This window comes from Mustela nigripes, chromosome 1 (genome assembly GCF_022355385.1).
Source record: "Mustela nigripes isolate SB6536 chromosome 1, MUSNIG.SB6536, whole genome shotgun sequence".
NCBI classification, from domain to species: domain Eukaryota; kingdom Metazoa; phylum Chordata; class Mammalia; order Carnivora; family Mustelidae; genus Mustela; species Mustela nigripes.
In genome coordinates this window covers 61,370,222-61,396,472 of record NC_081557.1, presented here as the reverse complement: position 1 = coordinate 61,396,472, position 26,251 = coordinate 61,370,222, and the positions used below count along the sequence as shown (strand labels likewise).

The 26,251-nt window shown below is 44.8% G+C and overlaps 1 protein-coding gene across 3 annotated transcripts in view; it reads left to right on the top strand.

The window, feature by feature from the left end:
* The window catches only part of ME3 (malic enzyme 3), a 219,772-nt gene that overhangs the window by 151,635 nt on the left and 41,886 nt on the right, over nucleotides 1-26,251 (top strand). For all 3 annotated transcript variants that reach the window (XM_059412342.1, XM_059412343.1, XM_059412344.1), the window contains one exon: nucleotides 2,059-2,162. In XM_059412342.1, coding sequence (XP_059268325.1) covers nucleotides 2,059-2,162 — 104 coding nt within the window. The remainder of the gene's footprint in view (nucleotides 1-2,058; nucleotides 2,163-26,251) is intronic.

The following is a 26,251-nucleotide window of genomic DNA, read 5'->3' as shown; positions in this document are numbered from 1 at the left end:
GTAACGCCCAGTGCTCCATGTAATCCTCCGTGCTCTCCTTAATACCTATCACTAGACTGACACATCCCCCACCACCTCCCCTCCAGAAGCCTCAGTTTGTTTCTCAGAGTCCACAGTCTCTCATGGTTCATTTTCCCCTCCAACCTCCCCTTCATTTTTCCCTTCCTTCTCCTAATGTCCTCCATGTTATTCCTTATGTTCCACAAGTAAGTGAAACCCTATGATAATTGACTTTCTCTGCTTGACTTATTTCACTCAGCATAATCTCCTCCAGTCCCATTCATGTTGATGCAAAAGTTGGGTATTCATCCTTCCCGATGGAGGCATAATATTTCATTGCATATATGGACCACATCTTCTTTATCTATTTGTCTATTAGAGGGTATCTTAGCTCTTTCCACAGTTTGGCTATTGTGGACATTGCTGCTGTGAACATTGGGGTGCATGTGACCCTTCTTTTCACTACATCTGTATCTTTGGAGTAAATACCCAGGAGTACAATTGCCAGGTCAAAGGGTAGCTCTACTTTTAATCTTTTGAGGGACCTCCACACTGTTTTTCCAAGCGGCCACACCAACTTGCATTCCCACCAACAGTAAGAGGGTTCCCCTTTCTCCACATTCTCTCCAACACATGTTGTTTACTGACTTGTTAATTTTAGCCATTCTAACTGGTGTAAGGTGTATCTCAGTGTGGTTTTGATTTGAATCTCCCTGATGGCTAGTGATGATGAATATTTTTTCATGTGTCTGTTACCATTTGTATATCTTCTTTAGAGAAGTGTCTGTTCGTGTCTTCTGCAGATTTTTTCACATGATTATGTTTTGTGTGTGTTGAGTTTGAGGAGTTCTTTATAGATCTTGGGCATCAGCCCTTTGTCTGTATTGTCATTTGCAAATATCTTCTCCCATTCTGTGGGTTGCCTCTTAGTTTTGTTGACTGTTTGCTTTGCTGCGCAGAAACCTTTTATCTTGATGAAGTCCCACAAGTTCATTTTCACTTTTCTTTCCTTTGCCTTTGGAGACAAGGCAAAAACTTGTTCTTTCAAGAACAAGTTCTTTGAAAGAACTTGTTGTGGCCAATGTTGAAGAGGTTACTGCCTGTGTTCTGTAAGATTTTGATGAATTCCTGTCTCATATTAAGGTCTTTCATCCATTTTGAGTTTATCTTTGTGTATGATGTGAGAGAATGGTCATCAGCAGCAATGGACGATCCATACATGTATGTGAGACTGCATCCACTGATTCTGTGCAGGGTGTATGTGTTAGGAGATAGAGAGAGGTGGGGAGGAGGCCAGGGGCAGACAGAGAATAGTGTGTGAGCGCTGTGACAGAAAGAGCTGCAGGAGGTAGAGTAGGGGTTACCTCCACAGGCCAGTGTTCAGATGGGCCTCTTTCTTGACCTGGAATCTCTGGGGTACGATCTACCCTTGTGCCCTCGGGGACTAGTGCAGTGCCAGGCCCATGGAAGGTATTCAGTAAGCTTTCTTTGAACAAATAAAGTGTTTTCTAATTCAAGTCCAGATCAGTGGCTTTGGACAAGACCCAATACCTCAATCTAGATGCTGCCTGGAGTGGTTCTCAACCAGGGACACTTTAACCCTAAATAGACATTTGGCAATGGTTAGAGACTTTGTGTGTGTGTGTGTGTGTGTGTGTGTGTGTGTGTATGTGTCACCACTGGGGATGCTACTGACTTCTAGTGGAGATCAGAGATGCTGCTAAATATTCTGCAGTGTGCAGCTCAGCCCTCCCATTTAAGAATTCTAAGCCCAAATGTTAAGAGCACCACTGTTGAAAACCTTAAAATAAACCCATAACACCTGCAGCCAGGATTTAGTAGACTTAGTCTGAGAGGATTTTCTGTATCAAGTCATCCTTGGTTCCTGAAGTTGGAACCACCTAGGAACCTCAGCCGATGGTTCAGCCTCCAGACCCTTCCAGAGATGACACTGACAAGGCGATGGACAGCTCACTTCCAACTGCCTCCTCCCTTCCGCTCCCTGGTCCTTCCCACTAAAGGAAGGACTGTTGGGCAAATGGATGCTCTCTGTTCCAGGAGCTGCTCAAAGACCCTCTGTACATCGGGCTGAAACACCAGCGCGTGCGTGGGAAGGAGTACGATGATCTGCTGGACGAGTTCATGCAAGCTGTGACGGACAAGTAAGTGGGTCACCCTGTTCCTTTTGAAAGAGGACTCTGCAGAGATAGTATGACTCAAGTCAACACTGGTTTCAGCAGATACACAAACAAGAGGTAGGAGATGCATGCTTCTCTGGGTGATCTGAAAATCGCAACTTGACCCCATGTCTCTGGCAGACACAAAGCCAGTGGATTTGTTCTGTGGAGAATCTTTGTGAGCCAGTAAGAGAAAGAAAAGGGCCAATGATTGAAGGCTCGTGACTGGGCCGTGGTTACATGTCGGCTGTCCCAGGAAGAAAACCCCCTTGGCTAAGCTGTTCTGGTCTCTTGGCATGAACAGCGATGTGGTGAGTGGTGGAGAAAAGAAATGTACCCTTCTGACAAACTGGCTTTGGAAGGCAGCTTGCCGCATGAGCCATCTTTTTCCACCCATACGTGAGGACCAGATGGCGTTAATTAGCCATCAGGGAGGCCACATGGGCTGTCGGCCTGCAAGATTTATGAGGTGTCATCTGCGCACTGGGGTATGTGATAATTGGCAGCTTCTGCCCCCTCACCTGCCCCGTCTGTCTGCCATCATGGCCACACACACACCCTGCTGTGGCTGGGGTGGCACGGGGATGGAGTTCTGGAAACAGTGCCTCCCCCGACCCACATTTAGTCTGATGGGCAAGTCAGTGTGGATAGAGTTTCGGCAACTCAGCAGGCCCCTGCAGACCCAACAGGTCCCCTAGTTGCTTGAAAACCTCCAACCTTTCTCACTGTCCCAAGAGTGCCCAGGTCATGGCAGGGCTGGCCCGGTCGTCATTGGCAAAAGCCTCCCTTGCCTGTGCTCCGCCGCACAAACGGAAGCCTAGGCTGGGAAGGGCGCCGCTCTGGCGTCTGCAGCTTTGGGGACAGGAAAATTGGATTTGACTCTTGACCCCACCACACCTAGGTCTGTGACGTCATGGAGCAGGTGACTGAGTTTGTAAGTCTCCTTATCTGGGGATAAGAAGCAAGCATTTTATCGTTGTCATGGTTTTTTGTTATTGTTTCCTAAGATGAAAGAAAATAGTACTGTTACATGGGATGGAAAGGATCTTATAGAAACAAGTCATTAGGAAGGGAGTGTGGGGTAGGGGGGCCAAAGGTCCTGCGTAAGTGAGAGGATGAGGATCTGGTGCACACCTGGAGGGCTTAGCCTTAGACGGGAGCATAGACGTGTTGGGTTGAGTAGACAGGGAGCAGAGCGCTGGGCACAGGTACAGGCCGGTGGGGAGATGGGGTGCGGATGTGTGGGATGCCCACTGATTGAGGGCAAGGTCATCCACTGAGAGGGAGGATAGGGGCGGAGGTGGGGGAGGTTTAAGCCTGGAGAAGGCATGACCCACAGTATCCAAACTAGGGTGCTAGGGGATGATTGCTGGATGGCCCCTGGGTCCCCCCGCAGATCGCTAGTCATAAATTTAACTGATTTCTGTGTTTTTCTCTAGCCAGTTTCAAGTGTCTGGATGCAGGACAGGAAGAGGCAGAGAGTAGGATTTAATCAGGGTTGGATTTTGATAGACCAGAGAGAAAAAGAGAAAAGAATTGTGAGTATATTCAAGGGGCTGATGATGATGATGTGTCCTGGGGTGTATGCTGAGTAATAAGGGACGTGAGGACATTGTGGGTGGGAGAGGGGACCATGGCATGCACGATCAAGGGATGGTAAGTCCTAATGAGGCTTAGGAATGATTGGGTTGGGTAAAAGGTAAAATAAGCTAGACAGAGAGGAGATGGCCATCAGGAAGTGGGGTGTTCACGGCTGAGATCATAGGGGAGGCGCCGCTACTGAGAAGTAACCACCAAAGCAGCAACCTGAGGGTCAGCTGCATTAATAGAGGCATAGCACCTAGAACAAGAGAGGTGAATGTCACAGTTCATGCTCCCCCTTGCAGACCATCCTCAACATCACATTCAGTTCCCGACCGGCTACAGTGAGGGTCGTAAAGACCTTGCGTGCCATTGGAGAGCAGTCACCATGACGGCAAGGGGAGAGAAAAGCTTAGCCTGGTGGGGAGAGGACGTAGGGACTGCTCTGTCCATAGCCAGATATCTTAAAGCTGTTGTTCTTCCAGAAAGGGGCTCCTCTCATTTCCATGTACTCACATGGAGAAGAACCAGTTGGTAGAATGGCAAAGGAGGCAGTTTTCAGCTGAAAACAAATCAGAGCTATCTCACAGCACACCTGACTCTCAATGGGAATGAGTTCCCTGTCACAGAAAGTGTTCAAGTATAGGTTGTGGGTAGTACTGTTACAGGAGGGAAGATCAGCCTCAGAGACTCTATTTGAGATGCCTTTCTTCCCCGGGATTCTATTCGGACCACACAAGATCCCTGTGGGGCTGGCAAGGGTAGGTATTACTGTCCCGTTTCATGGAGGAGGACACTGGGGCCCCGGGAGTTTAAGGAACGGGGACCGCAGAGGGGATCGTGGGTGCTGGCCACATGGGCAGACTGCTTTCCACCCTGCTGAGTTCCCTACAGAGGAAGAGAAGGGAGATGCAATGGGCTCGGAGGGCCCGGTTTCTGCTTCATGTGTCCCGGGCGCGCTGCGGCTCCAGTGAGTCAGAAGTCATTCCACGATTCCCCAGAGAGAAGTCTCGCTCTTCGTGTGAGGAGGTTAGGTAAATGAGTTTGTGAGAAGGGCTCCCATTTATCATCAGAATCGGCTGCCAGTCTCACAGGCATGCAGGCAGTGGGGAGGTCTGGGGAGGGGCGCACATCAGCCGAGAGGAATGTTGTCCTCAAGTGGAAATGATGATGGGTTGACAGCTGCTTGTTTTGACTGTCTAATAAGCTAAAGCAGATGTTTCTGTGGATACTGTAGGTGGGAAATGAGCTGGTCTCCCCAGGCGCTCTGGGGAATATTGTAGCCCCAGGATGGACTGCCTGGAAGCGAGGGGGGTGGGGTATGAGTCAGCAGCCTTGAAACCAAACACAATGTATTTTAAGAAAGCCCTTCTGGAGATGTTGACTCCTGCCTTCAACTTTCTTGTCTTTTTCCAAACATCCTGCTACTGAGAAGCTCCACCCCCTTGCCCCTGTCCACTAACAGGGGCAGAACTTAAGGGTTTTGGCCCAGAGAAAGAGTCACTGTGGCTCCACTACTATCCTGGAGTCTGACTGCTGGGGAGGGCACACCCAGACAGAAGGAATCACTGCGGGCTCAGAGCTGAGACCAAGCCTTCGGTCCCCCAGGCTCCCAGGGTGTACACAGTCATTCCCACCTCCCTACGCTCTCTCTTTCTCTCTTTCTGCCCTGCAGACCTGGAACCTGGTGCCTGAGTCACACACTTTCCCTGGCCCTTTCCACTACCATGTGTTTTTTCCTTTGGGTTACTTACAGTAGAACTGATGGGAAAGGTCTGTTTTCCATTTGTACCTGTGGCCTTAGCCCCGTCTGCTGCCTGGCCAGAGGGTGAGGTCAGCAGCAGCTCCTGCCTTTCCATGGGCTCGGGAGGGAAGCCACCCCCTTTCCCTCTTGCTCCCAACCCTAAAATAGAGGTTCTTAAGGTGCTGGGAGGAGTGATATAGGAGAAGGTAAATGATAGTTTAAAAAATAATAACAAACCTGACTTTAAAAAAAAAATCATTTTCTTTTTAGCACCAGGAAAATGTTCTTTTTCAGTCTCTGCATCTTTATATGTCTGGTTCTCTCTCTCTCTTTCTCTCAGTCTCTCTCAATCTCTCTCTGTCCTTCTCTGTCTCTGTCTCTCTCTCTCTCTCTCTCTCACACACACACACACACACACGTGTGCACACACCACCCTACATTTGAAGTTCACACCAGAGTAAGACTGGCACAATAAAATGTCCACCACATTCTAATATGAAAGATCCTACAAGATCACAGATCCTGCCAGATTCCAAGAGGGGGGAGAACACAAGACAAAATCCCAGGAGGCATAATCTATGGGGCATCACTGTCCCCTTGCAAACCCAACATCTTTTCGTGTGACAACATTTCTTTAAAAAAAAAAAAAACTTTCCCTATCTCTATTTTCTTTTTTTTTTTTTTTAAGGATTTTATTTATTCATTTGACAGACAGAGATCACAAGTAGGCAGAGAGGCAGGCAGAGAGAGAGGAGGAAGCAGGCTTCTCACTGAGCAGAGAGCCCGATGCAGGACTCGATCTCAGGACCCTGAGATCATGACCTGAGCTGAAGGCAGAGGCTTTAAGCCACCCAGGTGCCCCAACATTTCTTAACACAAAAATGAGAAAGGGAGACTCGCCCAAAGATAAAAAAAAAATGTACTAGATTGTTCCAAGATCCACCCACTGATACTGATTTGTTAAGAGGCTACCCATCCAGCTCCCCTGCGCTTTGCTCTTAGAGCCAGAAGGAAGCCTTAGCTGGCTTCACCTGCTACCACTGGCTCCCTTGCTCCCTCAGCCCTGTCATGTGCCCCACATGTCATTTTGTGAGAGCCGCACGCAGAGCCTACACGCTTATCTCCCCAGTCTTGAATGTCCTTCCATTTTCTTTTCTTTTTTTAAAGATTTTATTTATTTATTTGACAGAGAGAGACACAGAGAGGCCACAGAAGCAGGGGGAGTGGGAGAGGGAAAGCAGGCTTCCTGCTCAGCAGGGAGCCCGATGAGGGGCTCCGTCCCAGGACCCTGGGATCATGATCTGAGCCGAAGGCAGATGCTTAACTACTGAGCCACCCAGGCAACCTTGTCCTTCCATTTTCACGACTGTTTCCTTCCAATCATTCAGGCTTGGAGATGGGTCCACACCGAGGCAGCAGGGTCGCACAAGGCAGGATGTTGGCACTGAGAGTCCTACAGGAAACTAGGAACCTTCCGGGGCTACTCCGCCCTCAGAGAAGAGACAGGCTCTACTGGGCAAGCCCAGCAAACGACAAAGAGCTTGTGAGGAGAAAGAATGTCTCTTGGAAGAAACCAAAACACGAAGCCTTCACCACGGGTAGATTTAGGGTCTACATTTATAAGATACACATGGTTCAGAAATGAGTGTAAATTATTGTCTCCTGCCAGTGATTCGGTTGGGGAACCTTCCTGGCAGAAGGCAGAGTCACACTTCTCTGTAAGGACACTCCCACAGGCCATGCTGTGTGGAATTCCTCAAGGGGAAAAACAACTCCCCAGTGAAAATGAATTCATGATTCACTATAATCCACATGAAAACAGTCTGCACTGTGGGAAAATCAGATACACAACTAGTAGAAGAATTAGAAACCTAGGAAAAGGATTCTCAGAAAGAGTAGAGAATAGCTCTGCTTAATATATTAAAGAGATACTTTTCACAAGAACGAAGTCATAAAGAAAGTGCACAACATTGTGGGGGAAAAAAAAAAAAACCCCAGCAAGCAAATTTGGAAAAGAACAACAACAACAAAAAAGCCTTCTGAAAATGGAAATGGAAAACAGACTCGTAGAAATCCAGCAGAGCATTAGGGTAGGACACCATCAGAAAATCCATGTCCTCAAAAGTAGTTCCTGGAGGGGGCACCTGGGTGGCTCAGTGAGCTAAGCCTCTGCCTTCGGCTCAGGTAACGATCCCAGGGTACTGGGATCGCGCCCCACATCTGGGCTTTCTGCTCAGCAGGAAGTCTGCTTCCTGCCACCCCACCTGCCTCTCTGCCGACTTGTGATCTCTGTCTGTCAAATAAATAAATAAAATCTTTTTTAAAAAAGAAAGAAAGAAAAGTACTGCCTGGGGGCGTTTCATTCCATTCTTCTGCCTGATTATCCAGAAATGAAATGGGACATGAAGGTGTTTTATCAGGAAAGATTCATTCTCTTTCTTTCTTTCTTTCTTTGAAGATTTATTTATTTATTTGAGAGAGAGTGTGGTGGGGGGCCAGAGAGAAAGCATCCTCAAGCAGACTGCACCAAGCAGGGAGCCTGACATGGACTCAACCCCACGACCCTGAGATCATGACCTGAGCCGAAATCAAGAGTCAGACACTTAACCCAGTGAGCCACCCAGGCACCACTCAGGGAAGATTTTTCTAAGCTGCTACTGATGACACAGCATTTCTCAAGGGAAAGAAAGAGTGGATAAGACTGGAGGCCCCAGGTCCAAGCCTCCTCATTCCAAGCCAGAGGGGATATAGGAATTCCAAACCATCCCATGGCGTAGTCCATTCCTCTCACTTTCTCTTTGTCTCTCTTTCTCTGTGTCTTGTTCGTTCATACACACACACACACACACACACACACACGCAAACACACACAGTTTCTTCTTATTCTGCCACAAGTATTTTATTAGGTTAGTAGGTTGTTTTTTGTTTTTTAAAGATTTTATTTATTTATTTGACACACAGAGAGAGATCACAAGTAGGCAGAGAGGCAGGCAGAGAGAGAGGAAGGGAAGCAGGCTCTCCGCCAAGCAGAGAGCCGATGCGGGGCTCGATCCCAGGACCCTGGGATCACGACCTGAGCCGAAGGCAGAGGCTTTAACCCACTGAGCCACCCAGGCGCCCCTAGTAGGTTGTTTTTTGATAAAGTTGGATAACTGGAAAACTCTGAAAAACAAAAGATTTCATCAAAATAAGGTCTATAAAGAAGAAAGTATCTGGATGCATCTACACCGAGCTGGTAACAGTGCCTGTAGTTAAAGGATGAAGTTGCCTAGAATTTTTGCTTCCCAAGCCATTCATTTCTATATCATTTGATTGTGCACTAGCATCTCTTTTGTGACTAGAAAAAATAATGAATTTTTTTATAATGAGTTAAGCATCAATTCCTTCCCAGAAATAGTTCTTTGTCTTAAAAAAACAAACAAAACAAAACAATCCCACCCCATCTCCCTCTGGTGAATTCAGTGCTGGGCTAACCTAGGCTCCTGTAGACAACAAAGCAGTTCGCATGCATTATGTCATTTAATATGCTAATCCTATTAAGTAGATAATTTTTATCCTGTGCCACTAAAATAGAAGTTGCAGGGAGGGATCTTTGACTGTTCCGTTCACTGTTACATCTCAAGCACCCATAACAATGCTGAGTGTGCTATGGATTTTCAATAAACACTTGTTGAATGAATGCACAATTTACAGATGAGGAAACTGAGGCATGGAAAGGTTGGGGAGCTTGACCAAGGTCACACCTCTGGTTAATGATTGACCAAGCTATGAAAGGAGGTAGTCAAACTCCAGAACCCACCCTCTCCTTTGGATACTTTCTGTTTCTGTTCTTTTACGTGAAAGACAGTCCAACATACTCCAGACAGCTTCTTGATACAATAAGCAAGGAAGATAAATGGAGGGAAGGTCTTTTGGAAACTATCCTACTTAGCATACTCTTCCCAGCTTGTTCGAGGGCAGGGTTAGTGCCCCGCCCATCTTCACCACAAGGGGAGCTCTGGAGGAATCAGCTGTCAACTCCCATTTTCAAAACTCCGCAGCTGTCGGCAGTAGGGAAACATCATCTTTGTTGTTTGCTTTTTATTTTTATTGAGATATAATTGACATAGAATCCTGTGTAAATTTATGGTGTGTGACCGGAATTGATAAATATATCGCAATATGATGATCACTGCAGGGTTAGCGAACACCTCTGTCACATCATGTAATTATCACTTCTTTTTTGTGATAGGAAAATTCTCCAGCACCTGCGTTGATGAGCTGGCCCTTCTTGGTTCTTCCCTCTTTAATCACCAAACAGCAGGTGGTCCTGTTACCCCATCACTCACCAGAGCTGGGCGGCCCCTCCAAGTCCTTTCAGAAACTGCAAGCCAACCTCTATGCAGTCATCCCCAACAGGAAGAGCTGAGGATTTCTGGCTCTAGGCTTCTCCTGGTGGTTTTTAAATGGTAAACAAAAACCCCTAAGCTTGTGGCATCCAGACTACAAAGAAAGTTTCAAGATTTTAATTTTAAGAGCTTGTAAAGAGCATGAGGTTCACTCCCAGCCTTGATGAGAAGGTTTCAAGGAAGTGTTCCCATTCTGAGCCCTCTTAGCAGAGACCATCACTACTCAGTATTTTCATGTATATACTGAATTTTAGGAACACCTCCTGCTGTTCGAGCTATGTCTTACCTAATTTTCCCACCAAGGCCTCCCTAGGACTGTCATCTCACAATCTTAGACTACCAGAGCAAGAAACAGCCGGTTCACTTGACCCAACTCTGTCTCTTTACAGGCGGGGGAACTGAGACCCAGGAAGAAAATTATTTCCCCATAGTCAGATAATGATAAAGGCAGTGGGAAGTCAAGGGGAACCTACCCAGTTGCTTGCTCTGGATCGCATAATTCCTGAAATTGCTTCCAAGCTTTCTTTCAGCCTGTATTTATCATGTGTTTTCTCTGTGCCCCTGAGGGTGGCCAATACAGAGTAGACCTGTCTTGGAGAAGTCCTGCTTCCTGACATTGTATTCTGGACACAAAAAATTATCAGAAAGTTGTTCTAATTAGCTTTTGTTTATTTCTTCATTCATGTGTTTAACTATATTTACGTTCATTCAGAGGACAGATATTTATTCAACACAGTGAGAAGTCAGAAATAGACTTTGTCTCAAGGAGTTTATAATCGACTAGGGAAAAAGAAGAAATCTCTCCCTTGAGTTTGTGTAGCTCTAGCATGCGCCTGGCCAAGGGCCCTGCCGGCAGCATTGATCAGGGTGGCCGGGGGAATGCAGTGGTCCAAGGGCTTGGGACACTGGGTGAGATTTAAAAGTCATGGCCTCCTTCCCAGAAAAGGAGCTGGCCACTCACTTTTACAGAGCACCCACTCTGTGCTGGGGGCTTTAATTATTACAGTGCCCTTAGAGATAAAGAAACTCCGGCTCAAAAGGTTAAGTAACTTGTCCAAAATCACCCAGCTAGAAATTACAAGAGTTTGGACTTGCCCCAAACCCATGTGAGTCCGAAACCTGAGGCAGTTTACAACACCCCACCCCGCCCCCCGGCTCTCCCTGCCTGGCTGGGAAGTCCCACCTGCGTTAACCTGAGCAGCGCCGGTAAAGGCAGCAGCCTGAACGGAGGTGATCCAAGGCTACTCTGCTGCTGTGGCCTCTGGAGGAACAGCGTGTGGCTCCAAGGGGAGCTGTTGTCTTACGGATGTGCGCGGCGGGGTGCTCGGCGGAGGGACTGTCCTCTGCCTTCGGTCATTCATGCTTCCATTCTTTCCCAGCACCGACTGAGCCGGGCAGGTAGAGGGCACTGGGCATGCTTGTTTGCCCAGAGCTGGAGGCCAGAAAAGGAAGTCACTGAGAGCTCCTTCTTCAGCTTTTGTGTCCCACAGGGGCAAATAAGACCACTCCCTTCTCTCAAGGACACTGCCCCATGCTGTTTTGATCTAATCTGTCCCCTGACCTAGCCAAATGGTTCCTTTTCTCCCCGCTCCCCCACCCCCGGCGCGGTGGCTCTCTGCTGTCCTGAAAGCCCAACACACGGGACCAGGATTTCCAACCTTATTGTCCTGCCCCCAGTCCAGCCAGTCAAGGTAAAATTTAGCCAGGTCTGTGGGGGAGGGGCAGTTGAGACGCTAAGGAGGTTGGAGATGTGACGGATGTGGTAGTCGTCCACCTGAAGAGAGCGATCACAACGGGCCACGCTGGTCAGAGAAGGTTCGTGTGATCTCCGTGGCTTTATGACAACTCAGATGTACAGCGTCTGGGCAGATCAGAGCCGGTGTAAATGCTGACACCCTCGAGCCAGCCAGCAGGTTGGTGGCTAGGAAACATGCACAGGCTTTACAAGCAGAGGGTTGAGGAGTGACGATGCTGTGTCCTGGAGGAGAAACCCAGTGCTGACCTCTGACCTTTGAGAGGCCAAGGGGTCAGCAGACTGGCCGCCATCCTCTTCCTAGCACTGGGATTTCTGTTCCCATTTGCATGTATGCCCAGGAGCTCAGACAAACTGGGAAGTTCAGGAGGAAATCCAAACTGTTCCTGAAGTGTTTTCTGTCTGGCCAGGGGTGGCCGTCAGAGCAGTGACTGAGGAACAGCCACATTATTCTGGTCCTTTTGCTTAGAAGTCGCTGCTTCCTGTAACTGTCTTGTTACTCAATGGGAGTTTTCCCCATCGGGCCAGAACGCCAGCCACAGGAGCCAGCCAGTCTGGCTGCCAGAGCCCAGCACATCAGGGGGATCTCCCAGGGCTGGACCTAGGAAGGGAAGGGCCTCGAGGTCCACCCTCACCTCCTGGCTGGAATCCCTTCTACAACTTCCGTGCCAAGTGAAAAGGACCACACTTTCCAGTCGCCAACTTCCAGTGACCACAGCATCACTTCCAGCGACTGGTAGCCTCTGTCCCCTGACCTAGCTGAGTGGTTCTGTATTTGAACTCTGTGCCGTAGAGAGCATTGAAATGTTGGTCCTTCCAATTCCCACCTGTTGGCTCTGCTTTTTCCCCCAAGGCCACATAAAATAAGTCTACTTTACTCCTTGTCCACAGAACAGAGCAGTTCTTCATGTCTTTGAAGATAATCATGATGCCTCATTCTACTTGGCTTTCTCTTTTTCAGGCTCAGTATTCCCACTTTCTCCACTCCATGGTTTCCAATTTCCTCGCCTACAGAATAGTTTCCCACTATGCTTGTGGTTCCTTTCCCAACCCACCCCCTAGCAGAATGAGTCACTCCCTTGTGCACATTGGGGTGGAGCTGTGGTGTAAGGGCTTCATATCCACCCCTCCACGATGGCGGGGTCCCAGAGGGAGGGACCATGTCTTCATCACGCTCTAACTGGTTCCCACCTCCCCCATTTCCCTGGGATCTCCCCCAACCCTGCTTCTCTCACCTCTCTTCTCCACTAGCTCCTTTACCTTATAGGCACACCCCGTCTCAAAAATGAATCCATCCTTCAGTCCCTTAACCCCCAATGGCACTCACCCCTGCTTCATAGCCAAGCTTCTTGAAACTGATAATCACTGACTTTTCTTCCCCTTCCATTTACCCTTTAACCCCCTACAGCATGGTTTCCCCCACCACACCACTCTACTGAATGTAGTTTGGAAAAGGTGATCGCGGTGATCATCTAAACACCAGCCTCCATAGATACTTTCAGATGTCCTTTTCACTTGACGTCCCAGCAGCATCTGACATTCCTGACCATAGCCCGCCATGTGGCTCCTGTGACAGCTGCTCTGCTGGCCCACCATCTACCCCACTGGCTTCCCTGTGGGCTTTCTTTTGCTGGACTCTCTTTCCCTCTGCTCCTTGGACATACATGCATCCCAGGACTCTGTCCTTGACCCTGCTTCCTGCGCACTGCACGTGCTCTGCCTGAGACCCTCATCCAGTCCCATGACTCTGACTGGTCACAAGGCCCTGAACTTCATGCTCCTGTCCACGGAGCCTCATGGAGCGCCTACTGCTTTGGGAACACGTCCACTTAGACATCCCAGCGCCTCAGACTCAATCCACATGTACCAAGCTTGTCTCACCAAGTAAGTTTGCTAGTCTTTCTCTATCCCCAACCTCAGTGAGCAGTGGACATCCCTGTCCCCCAGCCTGGGCTCCCCGTTCTCCTTCATCTTCTGCACCTGGCCTGTTAACGCATCCCTGCCGTTAAAAACCATCCCCTCCCTGCACACCGCGCCTATGGCATGCTACACTTTATACACATTATCTTACTCGATTCTAACAGGACTGCAAAAGATGTATCGTTAGCTCGATCTCTCATCAGTGAAGACTGAAATTTCGATTAAATAACTTGCCTAAGGTCACACATTTATTGTGCAATGGAGCCAGACCCATTGATCCCAAAGTTCTTTCCACTCCCTGACACTCTGCCAGTTCTCCTTCACACCGTGTAGCCTGCGCCTTCTGTCCCGCGCTGACCGCGCTGCCTGGCTCCAGGAAGACTTCATGGTCTCTCGCAGGAGTGGACCTGTCTTCTTGCCTCTGGTTTGTCCTCCCAGCTGTCCACCCCGTCTTCCACTGTACTGTGACAACGAACTCCCTAAAACACATGCACTTTCTTGCCTCCAGCCCCTCAGTGGGGCCCACTGCCCTCCAGACTGTCTAGGCTCTTTACACAGGCCTGTACCCAGGCAGTCTCCCCCGGCTGCTCCCCCTTTCTCCCCACCCTCCACCCAAGCTTTAGCTCTGTGTATTTTCCTGCAGCTGCTGGAAGGCCCCCTATTCTTATCCTACACGCACATGTTATTCCTCCTGCCTGAGATGCCTTTCTTCCTCCCCCACCCACACAGCCTTCCCGTGAACCCCTGCTCTTCCTGCAGGCCACACCTGTGAAACCCTCACTGCCCCTCGCCACCCCCCGCCCCCCACAGAGCTGCCTGCTCCCTTCAGGACCTCCCACATACCTAGCACATACCTTTATTATTACCCTGGCTACAGTAGGTTACGATAGCTTCTTTATTTTCTTGGGTTCCCATCAGACTGAGGTTCTTGTATTTGCCTTTGTGATCTTGCAAGTAAGGTGGTCCCTTGTTCACAGTGGACACTTAGACATGTTTGCTGGACTGGATTTTTAGGTCATGCCTAGGATAGATCCTGGGACAAAGGGGATATTCTGCTGAATACGTTTCTTTAATAACTGAAACGGAGGGGCACCTGAGAGGGTCCATTGGTTAAGAGTCTGACTCTTGATCTCAGCTCAGATCATGATCTCGGGTCGTGGGAGATCATGCCAAGTACAGAGCCCACTTAAGATTCTCTCTCTGCCTCTTCCTGTGCCTTTCCCTACCCACCCCCCCATTTGTATACATGTGTTCTCTCTCTCTAGAAAAAATAATTGAATTGTAATACAAGGTGATATATGCTATGATAAAGATATACCCAGAGTGTCACGGCAGTCCAGGGAAGAAAAGAATCAGTACTACCCTGAGGGTAGGGAAAGCAATGGCACAGGGAAGCCTTCCTATAAGAGGTGACATTTAAGCTGGACCTTTCAGTTTGAGTAGGAGTTGGCCTGGGTGAAAGGGGGCCTTCTAGACCCTTGAATAAAAACACGGAGCTATGCAAGGACCCATGATATTTGGGAGACAGCAGGATGTGTCCGGGGTAGGGGAAGACATGGGATGGGCAGGGGTTGGGCATTAAGGTTGGGGCCAAAGTGAGTACCAGCCAAGGTTTTTGGACATAATCCTAAAGGCAGTGGGAGCCCTGTATGGATTTTCAGAAAATAAGTGGGCTGCACAGATTTGTGTTTAGAAAGATGGATTGGGGGAAGGGGAATAAACCTGGAGGAGATAAGATTATTATTGTAGGATTCTGGCCAGAAGAGGCAGTTGCAGTAAGCCCAAGGAGAGATGGCCTTGCTCTGAATTCACCCAGACCCCTATGGTACAAAATTCTTTCTGTGGAGAGTTGTGTCCATCAAAGTGTGCTCTGCCATAGGTGGGGAGGGTGACACAGAAGGTAAAGTCAAAGAAGTATAAAGAACGCTAGGTTTAACAGGTTTCCTAATGCAGGACTTTTCAGAGCCTTCAAAATATATTGCATATGTTACATGTAATATTCAGAGTTTCTCAAATACATTAAGCCACAGAAACTTTCTGGGAATATCTCGAGGAACTAGGGCTTAATGGAATACATAAAAAAAAAAAAAAAAAAAAAAAAAAAAAAAGTCCAAGAGCTTTCATGATTCTGTCAGCTCTAGTTCCCGGGAGGAAAAGATAAATCAAAGAAATAGCTTTCCACCGATGACAACTGATGTTCTCACTGAGCACTCTGCTGTGAGAATCTGTGGGGGGGGCGGGGGGTTGTGTTGAGGGACCAGACTGGCCTCCCCTGAAAATAGGAATGTTGCTTTTGGTCATTTGGTTTGGAGACAGGCTGAGCAAGTTCACCTGCTCCTCCCAGGTCCCTTGTGTTTGTTCAGGCCTGAAAGAGGTTAGATCCAGGTGTTTGAAAAAATGGCAGGTCCTGACCTATGGAACAGAGAAACCAGGTCTGCAGCGCCAGGAATGTTTTGCTCACACAGTGTCCTTCACGCAACACCCCACTTGCTCGGGGGTTGGGCAGAACATCTACGTTAGAATCTCCTCATCCTAGGCAGGTGGCAGGTACCCAGCTCTGTTAGTGCCAGTCTGTGTCTTGTCACAGTGTCATACCGAGCTGTCCCGGACACAGGTCGCCATTTGCAGGCTTCCTCATGCCTGAGCACTGAGGGGAACAATTACTCACCAGCCACCCATCGGCCCTGTGTCTTTAAGGGAACCCTGGCCATGAAATGCCTTCCCTGGCAGCTCCAAGGCCATTTCCCAGCTGAGTCCCCAGCAGGGTGGAAAAGTCTGGGCAGCTCTGCGCCGGTTTGGAGTGGGGCCTCTTCCGCCAGGACAGCGGTTCTCCAGCGCAGAAGCACCAGGTAACCCTGAGCACCCGCCAGGGCTTTGGGTTGAAGAGTTCAGACGTGCAGAAGGAGACAGAGAAGCAGGGGCCTCCCCGGTGACGGGTAGCTTCAGGCAGGAAAGAAGGAAGGTCAGCCGAATGCTGCTAGCAGTAAAATCAGGAAACTGCCCCAAGCCCAGTCGCACACCTGAGCGGGTCCCTTCTTAGGGGCTCCTCTGTGCTGCTGTCCTACCCAGAGAGGGCCTGCCTCCGCCCTACGAGCTCAGCTGGTCTGCTGTGTCTCCGCTCTAAGCTGACTTGAAAATACTCCCTCTTCAGATGGGTTCCTGCCACATGTCACTCTTCCTGACAGTGGTCAAACCTCCCTACTTCAGATTTGCAGGAAAAAAATAGGCATGAAGCTCATAGTGTATCTACTCCAGCTATCCCCTGAGTAGCTCCTCTACAACTCCTCACTCTCAGGGAGGGAAACTGAGACCCAGACGGAGAGGAGGACTCACCCAAGACTCAGAGTTTATGTCAGAGACAGAGAGTGAGCACAGTTTGCCTGTCTCCTGGTTTGGTGTTTTCTTCTCACCACATGGCCCTGTCTTTCCCGATGGAGAAAGAAAGCCAGCTCTGTCACCTGTTTAGCTGTATCTTTTACAAAATCATATTGCCATTAAGTTAGGGATAAGTTGAAGCAGTAACACTGCTATTAAGATAAGCGCTGGAGTCAGAGCTGGATTCAGATTCCAGCTCCACTACTTTCCAACTGCAGGAGAGTAAGTAACCCCTGGGCAAAGAGCCTCACATCGGTAGCTCAGGACTCCCTCTCTGGAAGGGCACCTACTGCATAAGGTCATGTGAAGATTAATTGAAATAATGTATATAAATAGCTCAGCATGAAGCCCAGCCAGTAAGAAGCACTTGGTAAAGTTTAGCAATTTTTATTACTGTTGTTAATAGTTGTATCTTAATGAACATGTAAGGCAATTATAATTAACTTTTTTTTATTATGTTATGTTAGTCACCATGCAGTGCATCATTAGCTTTTGATGTAGTGTTCCATGATTCATTGTTTGTGTATAACACCCAGTGCTCCCTGCAATCTGTGCCCTCCTTAATACCCACCACTGGGCTCACCCCTCCACATACCCCCCTCCCCTCTAAAACACTCAGTTTGTTTCTCGGAGTCCACAGTCTCCCATGGTTTGTCTTCCCCTCCGATTTCTCCTCCCTTCACTTTTCCTTTCCTTCTCCTAATGTCCTCCATGTTATTCCTTATGTTCCATAAGTAAGTGAAACCATATGATAATTGGCTTTCTGCTTGACTTATTTCACTCAGCACAATCTCCAGTCCCATCCATGTCGATACAAAAGTTGGGTATTCATCCTTTCTGATGGAGGCATAATACTCCATAGTATATATGGACCACATCTTCTTTATCCATTCATCTGTTGAAGGGCATCTCGGCTCTTTCCACAGATTGGCTCTTGTGGACATTGCTGCTATGAACATTGGGATACATATAGCCCTTCTTTTTTTTTCTTTTCTTTTTTTTTTTTAAGCCAAAGTGACTTTTTATTTTTTAATTTTTTAATAAACATATAATGTATTATTAGCCCCAGGGGTACAGGTCTGTGAATTGCCAGGTTTACACAGTTCACAGCACTCATCATAGCACATACCCTCTCCACTGTCCATAACCCCACCACCTCTCCCTACTCCCCTCCCCCCCAACCCCCCTCATTTTGTTTTGTGACATTAAGAGTCTCTTATAGTTTGTCTCCCTCCTGATCCCATCTTGTTTCATTTATTCTTTTCCTACCCCCCAAGCTCCCCCCCTTGTTGCATCACCACTTCCTCATATCAGGGAGATCATATGATAGTTGTCTTTCTCTGATTGACTTATTTTGCTAAGCATAATACCCTCTAGTTCCATCCATGTTGTTGCAAATGGCAAGATTTCATTTCTTTTGATGGCTGCATAGTATTCCATTGTGTATATATACCACATCTTCTTTATCCATTCATCTGTTGCTGGACATCTAGGTTCTTTCCATAGTTTGGCTATTGTGGAACATATAGCCCTTCTTATCACTACATCTGTACCTTCAGGGTAAATACCCAGTAGTGCAGTTGCAGGGTCATAGGGAAGCTCTATTTTTAATTTCTTAAGGAATATCCACACTAGTTTTCCAAAGTGGCTGCACCAACTTACATTCCCACCAACATTGTAAGAGGGTTCCCCTTTCTCCACATTCTCTCCAAAACATGTTGTTTACTGTCTTGTTAATTTTGGCCATTCTAACTGGTGTAAGGTGGTATTCAATGTGGTTTTGATTTGAATCTCCCTGATAGCTAGTGATGATGAACATTTTTTCATGTGTCTACTAGCCATTTGTATGTCTTCATTGGAGAAGTGTCTGTTCATGTCTTCTGCCCATTTTTTGACTTGATAATTTGTTTTTTGGCTGCTGAGTTTGAGGAGTTCTTTATAGATCTTGGATATCAGTTCTTTGTCTGTAGTGTCAGTTGCAATATCTTCTCCCATTCTATGGGTTGCCTCTTTGGTTTGTTGACTCTTTCCTTTGCTGTGCAGATTTTTTATCTTGATGGAGTCCCAAAAGTTCATTTTCACTTTTGTTTCCCTTGCCTTTGGAGACGTGTCTTGAAAGAAGTTGCTGTGGCCAGTGTCGAAGAGGTTACTGCCTATGTTCTCCTCTAGGATTTTGATGGATTCCTGTCTCACATTGAGGTCGTTCATCCATTTTGAGTTTGTGTATGGTGTAAGAGAATAGCTGAGTTTCATTCTTCTGTATATACCTGCCAAATTTCCCAACACCATTTATTGAAAAGACTGCCTTTTTCCACTGGATATTTTTTTTCCTGCTTTGTTGAAGATTATTTGACCATAGAGTTGAGGGTCCATACCTGGGCTCTCTGTTCTATTCCACTGGTCTATGTGTCTGTTTTTGTGCCAATACCATGCTATCTTGGTGATCAAAGCTTTGTAATAAAGCTTGGAATCAGGCAATGTGATGCCCCCAGATTTGTTTTTCTTCTTCCCCATTTCCTTGGCTATTCAGGGTCTTCTCTGTACCCTACAAATTTTAGGATAATTTGTTCTAGCACTTTGGAAAAATGCCAATGGTATTCTGATTGAGATGACATTGAAAGTATAGATTGCTTTTTAACAATGTTTATTCTTAGGTCCGTGAGCATGGACCCATGAGTTTTTCCATATTTTTGTGTCTTCATCCATTTCTTTCCTAAGTGTTCTAGAGTTCCTCATATAGATCCTTTACCTCTTTGGTTAGATTTATTCCAAAGTGTCTTATGGGTTTTGGTGCTATTTTGAATGGAATTGAATCTCTAATTTCCCTTTCTACAGTTTCATTCTTAGAATCAGCTGATTTCTGTGCGTTGATTGTGTATCCTGCCACATTACTGAGTTGCTGTATGAGTTCTAGTAATTTGGGGGTGGAGTCTTGGTTTTTCCACATAAAGTATCATGTCATCTGCAAAGAGAGAGAATTTGACTTCTTCTTTGCCAATTTGAATACCTTTAATTTCTTTTTGTTGTATGATTGCTGTTGCTAGGAGATCTAATACTATGTTGAACAACAGTGGTGAGAGTGGGCATCCTTGTCGTGTTCCTGATCTCAGTGGGAAGACCAGCTTTTCCCCATTGAGAATGATATTCGCTGTGGGTTTTTCACAGATGGATTTTATGAAGTTGAGGAATGTTCCCTCTATCCCTATACTCTGAAGAGTTTTTATCAGGAAAGAATGTTGTATTTTGTCAGATTCTTTTTCTGCATCAATTGAGAGGACCATGTGTTTCTTCTCTCTTCTTTTATTAATTTATTCTATCACATTGATTGATTTGCAAATGTTGAGCCACTTTTGCATCCCAGGGATAAATCCCACCTGGTCCTCGTGGATAATTTTTTCAATATGCTGTTGGATCCTATTAGCTAGAATCTTGTTGAGAATCTTGGTATCCATATTCATCAGGGATATTGGTGTGAAATTCTCCTTTTTTGATGGAGTCTTTGCCTGGTTTGGGGATCAAGGTAATGCTGGCTTCATAGAAAGAGTCTGGCAGTTTTACTTCTGTTTCTATTTTTTGAAACTGCTTCAGAAGAATAGGTATTATTTCTTCTTTGAATGCTTGGTAGAATTCCCCCAGGGAATCCATCAGGTCCTGAACACTTGTTTTTTGGGAGGTTTTTGATCACTGCTTCAATCTCATTACTAGTTCTTGGTCTATTCAGATTATTGATTTCTTCCTGTTTCAGTCTTGGAATTTTATAGGTTTCCAGGAATGCATCCATTTCTTCTAGATTGCTTAACTTATTGGCATGTACATGTTGATAATAATTTCTGATGATTGTTTCTGTTTCTTTGGTATTAGTCATGAACCTTCCCCTTTCATTCATAATTTTATTAACTTGGGTCTTTTTTCTTTTGGATTAGTCTGGCCAGTGGTTTATTGATCTTATTAATTCTCTCAAAGAACCAGCTTCTACTTTCATTGATGCCTTCTACTGTATCTCTAGTTTCTAACTCATTGATCTCTGCTCTTATCTTAATTATTTTCCTTCTCGTGTATGGGTTAGGCTTAATTTGTTGATTCTCCAGTTCTTTAGGGTGTAAAGAGAGTTTATGTATTCAGGATTTTTTTTTTTTTTTTTGAGTGAGGCTTGGATGGCTATGTATTTCCCCCTTAGGACTGCCTTTGCTATATTCCATAGGTTTTGGACCAATGTGTCTTCATTCTCATTGGTTTCCATGAATTTTTCAAGTTATTCTTTGATTTCCTGGTTGATCCAAATATTCTTGAGCAGGGTGGTATTTACCTTCCAAGTGTTTGAATTTCTTCCAAACTTTTTCTTGTGATTGAGTTCAAGTTTCAAAACGTTGTGGTCTGAGGATATGCAGGGAATAATCTCAGTCTTTTGGTATTGGTTAAGACCTGATTTGTGACCCTGTATGTGGTCTATTCTGGAGAAAGTTCCATGTGCACTCAAGAAGAATGAGTATTGTTGTTTTAGGGTGGAATGTTCTGTATATATCTATGAGGTCCATCTGGCCGAGTGTGTCATTCAAAGCTCTTGTTTCTTTGTTGATTATCTGCTTAGATCAGTCTGCTGCTGAGAAGGGCATGTTAAGATCCCCTAGAATTAACGTATTCTTATCAAAATGTCTCTTTATTCTGATTAACAGTTAGCTTATATAGTTGGCTTCTCCCATGTTGGGGGCATAAATATTTGCAACTGTTAGATCTTCTTGTTGGATAGACTCTTTAAGAATGATGTAGTGTTCTTCTGCATCTCTAACTATAGTCTTTAAACTAAAATCTAATTTGTCTGATATGAGAATCGCTACCCCCAGCTTTCTTTTGAGGCCCAGTGGCATGAAAGATGGTTCTCCAACCCTTCACTTTCAGTCTGGATATATCCTTAGGTTCAAAATGTATCTCTTGTAGACAACATATAGATGGGTCCTGTCATTTTATCCAGTCTTCAACCCTGTGCTGCTTTATGGGAGCACTTAGGCTATTCACATTGAGAGTGATTTTTGAAAGGTATGTTTTTATTGTCATCATGTTGCTGTGAGGACCTTGTTTCTATAGATTGCCTCCTTAAATTTCTGTTCTCTATTACTCTTGGGTCTTTCTTCTTTTATAGAACCCCCATAATATTTCTTGTAGTGCTGGCTTGGTGGTCATGTACTCTTTTAGTCTTTGATAGTCTTGGAAGCTCTTTATCTCTCCATCTATTCTGAATGTCAAGCTTGCCCTATAAAGTATTCTTAGCTACATGTTCTTCTCATCTAGTGTCCTGAATGTGTCTTGCCATCCCTTTCTGGCTTGCCAGGTTTCTTTGGACAGTCTGATATTATTCTGATGTTCCTCCCTTTGTATGTAAGGAATCTCTTCTCCCTAGCTGCCCTTAAAACATTTTTCTGAATTTATGATTCATGAATTTCACAATCACAATCAATTAGCCCTCTTTCTACTCTCATTGAGTTTGATGGGGTATCCTCTCTGCCTCTAGGACATGAACATTTGTTCCATTCCCCAGACTAGGGAAATTCTCAGCTAGCATTTGTATCTTCTAGTCCTTTCTCTCTCTCCACCCCCTCAGGGATCCCGGTTGTTCTAACATTGGAATATTTCATGGTATCATTTATTTCTCTAATTCTGTTCTAAGAATTAGAATTAGTTAATTAGATTAACTAATTGACTAATTAACAATTAATTAATGAACTAATTCAGCTTCTAAGCTGTTTGTTCCTTCTGATCCTCTTTTTTTTCCTTTTTGATCCTCCTTCTGATCATTCTTTTCTATCAGTTTGTCTTTTAGATCACTAATTCGATCTTCTGCCTCATTTACCCTAGCTATTAGAGTATTTGGATTAAATCTCATTGATAGCATTTTGAAGTTCTGACAGATCAGCTCTCACTTCTGTCCTTAGAGATTCTATTTTCCCACTAATGGTCCTCTCCAACCTAGCCACTGTCTGGATAACTGTTGCCCTGAATTCTATTTCTGACATCTTGCTTATGTCCATATCCAATAGTTCTGTGGCAGAGGTCACAGCCTCTGAATTTTTCCTCTATTGGGCATTCCTCTTCCTAGTCATTCTGGTGAGAGGTGGTTGAGGGGATGTATTGTTGAAAATATCAACTATGATCCAGGTAAAGGACACCCTGAAAAGTTTCAGAACAATTGGAAGTCACCACCAAAAAGAAAGAAAAAAGAAAGAAAGAGGAAAAAAAAACCAAAAAGCCAAAATGAGCCCCAACAGAAAGATTTATAAAGTACAAAAAAAAAGAAAAAAACAAAAACAAAAAGACCGACAAAAGAAAAAGAAAAACCCAGCCAAAATGAACCCCAAGAATAACATTTATAGAGTACAAAAACAAAAACAAGCACACAGAAAGACAGCAAAAGAGGAAAAAAAATAAAAAGACAAAGTAAAAAGGGGGGTGATGGAAAGGTGGTTATAATCCCTCAATGTGGGTGAGGAAGGGTATTTCAGTTCTTCCTGGGTGTATTTTGTTATCTATGTTGGAATACTCAACTTTCCAGAGATACAGGGAAATTAAAACTGGTATGAGTGTGTATGTAACTGAATAAGGAAAAAGGACTACCTTGAAGCATATATATATATATATATATATATATATATATATATATATGAAGAAAAAAGTTTATATATAAAAAATTTCAAGTTAAAAAGTTACTATGGAATATATTGTGTTAAACATCTAGTTGAAATGTAAGTAGGTAAAAAAAATAAAAACAAGAATCATGAGAATGAATTTTTCTTAAAAGAGAAAGTTGTATATAAGAAATATATGGGCTCTCAGGCAGTACCAAGAGCTTAATATTTGTTTTCCCCTGATGTTGGGGTTTTATGGTGGTTTTTTTCCCCCAAATGTGCTGAATTTATTTGTTTCAATATGATTCCATGTTTTGTTTTGTTTGTTTTTTTATTGACATATATTATTTGTTTCAGGAGTACAGGCGTATGATTCATCAGTCTTAACACAATTCACCAAACTCAGCAAAGCACATACCCTCCCCAATGACCATCATCCAATCACCCCATCTCTCCCACCCTCCTCCCCTCCAGCAACCCTCAGTTTGTTTCCTGACATTAAGAGTCTTTTATGCTTTGTGTCCCTCTCTGGTTTCATCTTGTTTCATTTTTCCCTCCCTTTCCGTATAATCCTCTGTCTTGTTTCTCAAATTCCTCCTATCAGTGAAATCATATAATTGTCTTTCTCTGATTGACTTATTTCACTTAGCATAATACCCTCTAGATCCATCCACGTCATTGAAAATGGCAAAATTTCAGGGTTTTGATGGCTGCATAGTATTCCATTGTGTTTATATACCAATCTTATTTATCCATCCATCTGTTGATGGACATCTGAGTTATTTCCATAGTTTGGTTATTGTGGACATTGCTTCTATAAACATTTGGGTGCATGTGCCCCTTGGGTCACAACATTTGCACCAGAATTGCAATTGCTGGTTTGTAAGGTAGCTCTATTTTCAACTTTTTGAGGAACCTCCATACTATTTTCCAGAGCATCTGCACCATCTTACATTCCCACCAACAGTGTAGGAGGGTTCCCCTTTCTCCACATCCTCACCAACACCTGTCATTTCCTGCTGGATGTCTTCTTTGCAGAAATGTCTGTTCATGTCCTCTGCCCACTTCTTGATTGGGTTTTTTGCTCTTTGGGTGTTGAGTTTGATAAGTTCTTTATAGATTTTTGGATACTAGCCCTTTATCTGATAGGTCATTTGCAAGTATCTTCTCCCATTCTGTTGGTTGTCTTTTGTTTTTGTTGACTATTTCCTTTGTTGGACAAAAGCTTTTGATCTTGACAAAGTCCCAAAAGTTCATTTTTGCCCTTGTTTTTTTGCCTTGGGCGATGTTTCTAGGAAGCTGAGGTCAAAGAGATTGCTGCCTGTATTCTCCTCAAGGATTTTAATGGATTCCTGTCTCACATTGAGGTCCTTCATCCATTTTGAATCTAATTTTTTGTGTGTGGTATAGGGAAATGATCCAGTTTCATTCTTCTGCATGTGGCTGTCCAATTTTCCCAACATCATTTGTTGAGGAGACTGTCATTTTTCCATTGGACATTCTTTCCTGTTTTGTCAAACATTAATTGACCATAGAGTTGAAGGTCCACTTCTGGGTTCTCTATTCTGTTCCATTGATGTATGTGTCTGTTTTTGTGCCAGTACCCTACTGTCTTGATGATTACAGCTCTGTATTAGAGCTTGAAGTCTGGAATTGTGATGCCACCAACTTTGGCTTTCTTTTTCAACATTCCTCTGGCTATTTGCAGTCTTTTCTGGTTCCATATAAATTTTAGGATTATTCGTTCCATTTCTTTGCAAAAAATTGATGGTATTTTGATAGGGATTGCATTAAAATGTGTAGATTGCTCTACGTAGCATGGACATTTTCACATTTTTTCTTCCAATCCATGAACATGGAACATTTTTCCATTTCTTTGTGTCTTCCTCCATTTCTTTTATGAGTACTTAATAGTTTTCTGAGTATAGATTCTTTGCCTCCTTGGTCAAATTTATTCCTAGGTATCTTATGATTATAGGGGCAATTATGAACAGGATCAACTCCTTAATTTCTCTTTCTTCCATCTTGTTGTTGGTGTATAAAAATGCAACTGATTTCTGTGCATTGATTTTATATCCTTCCTCTTCACTGAATTCCTATATGAGTTCTAGCAGTTTTGGAGTGGAGGCTTTTGAGTTTTCCACATGAAGTATTATATCATCTGCAAAGAGTGAGAGTTTGACTACTTCTTTGCCAATTTGGATGCCTTTTATTTCTTTTTGTTGTCTGATTGCTGAGGCTAGAACTTCTATAGTATTATGTTGAACAGCAGTGGTGGGAGTGGACATTCCTGCCATGTTCCTGACCCTAAGGGAAAAGCTTTCAGTTGTTCCCATTGAGAACGATATTTGCTGTGGGCTTTTCATAGATGGCTTTTATGATATTGATATTATGATATCCCCACACTGTGAAGAGTTTTGATCAAGAAAGGATGCTGTACTTTGTCAAATGCTTTTTCAGCATCTATTGAGAGTACCATATGGTTCTTGTTCTTTTATTAATGTATTGTATCACTTTGATTTGCTTATTTTGAACTGACCTTACAGCCCAGGAATAAATCCCACTTGGTTGTGGTGACTAACCCTTTTAATGTACTGTTGGATATTATTGGCTAATATTTTGGTGAGAATTTTTTATAAACATATATTTTTATCCCCAGGGGTACAGGTCTGTGAATCACCAGGTTTACACACTTC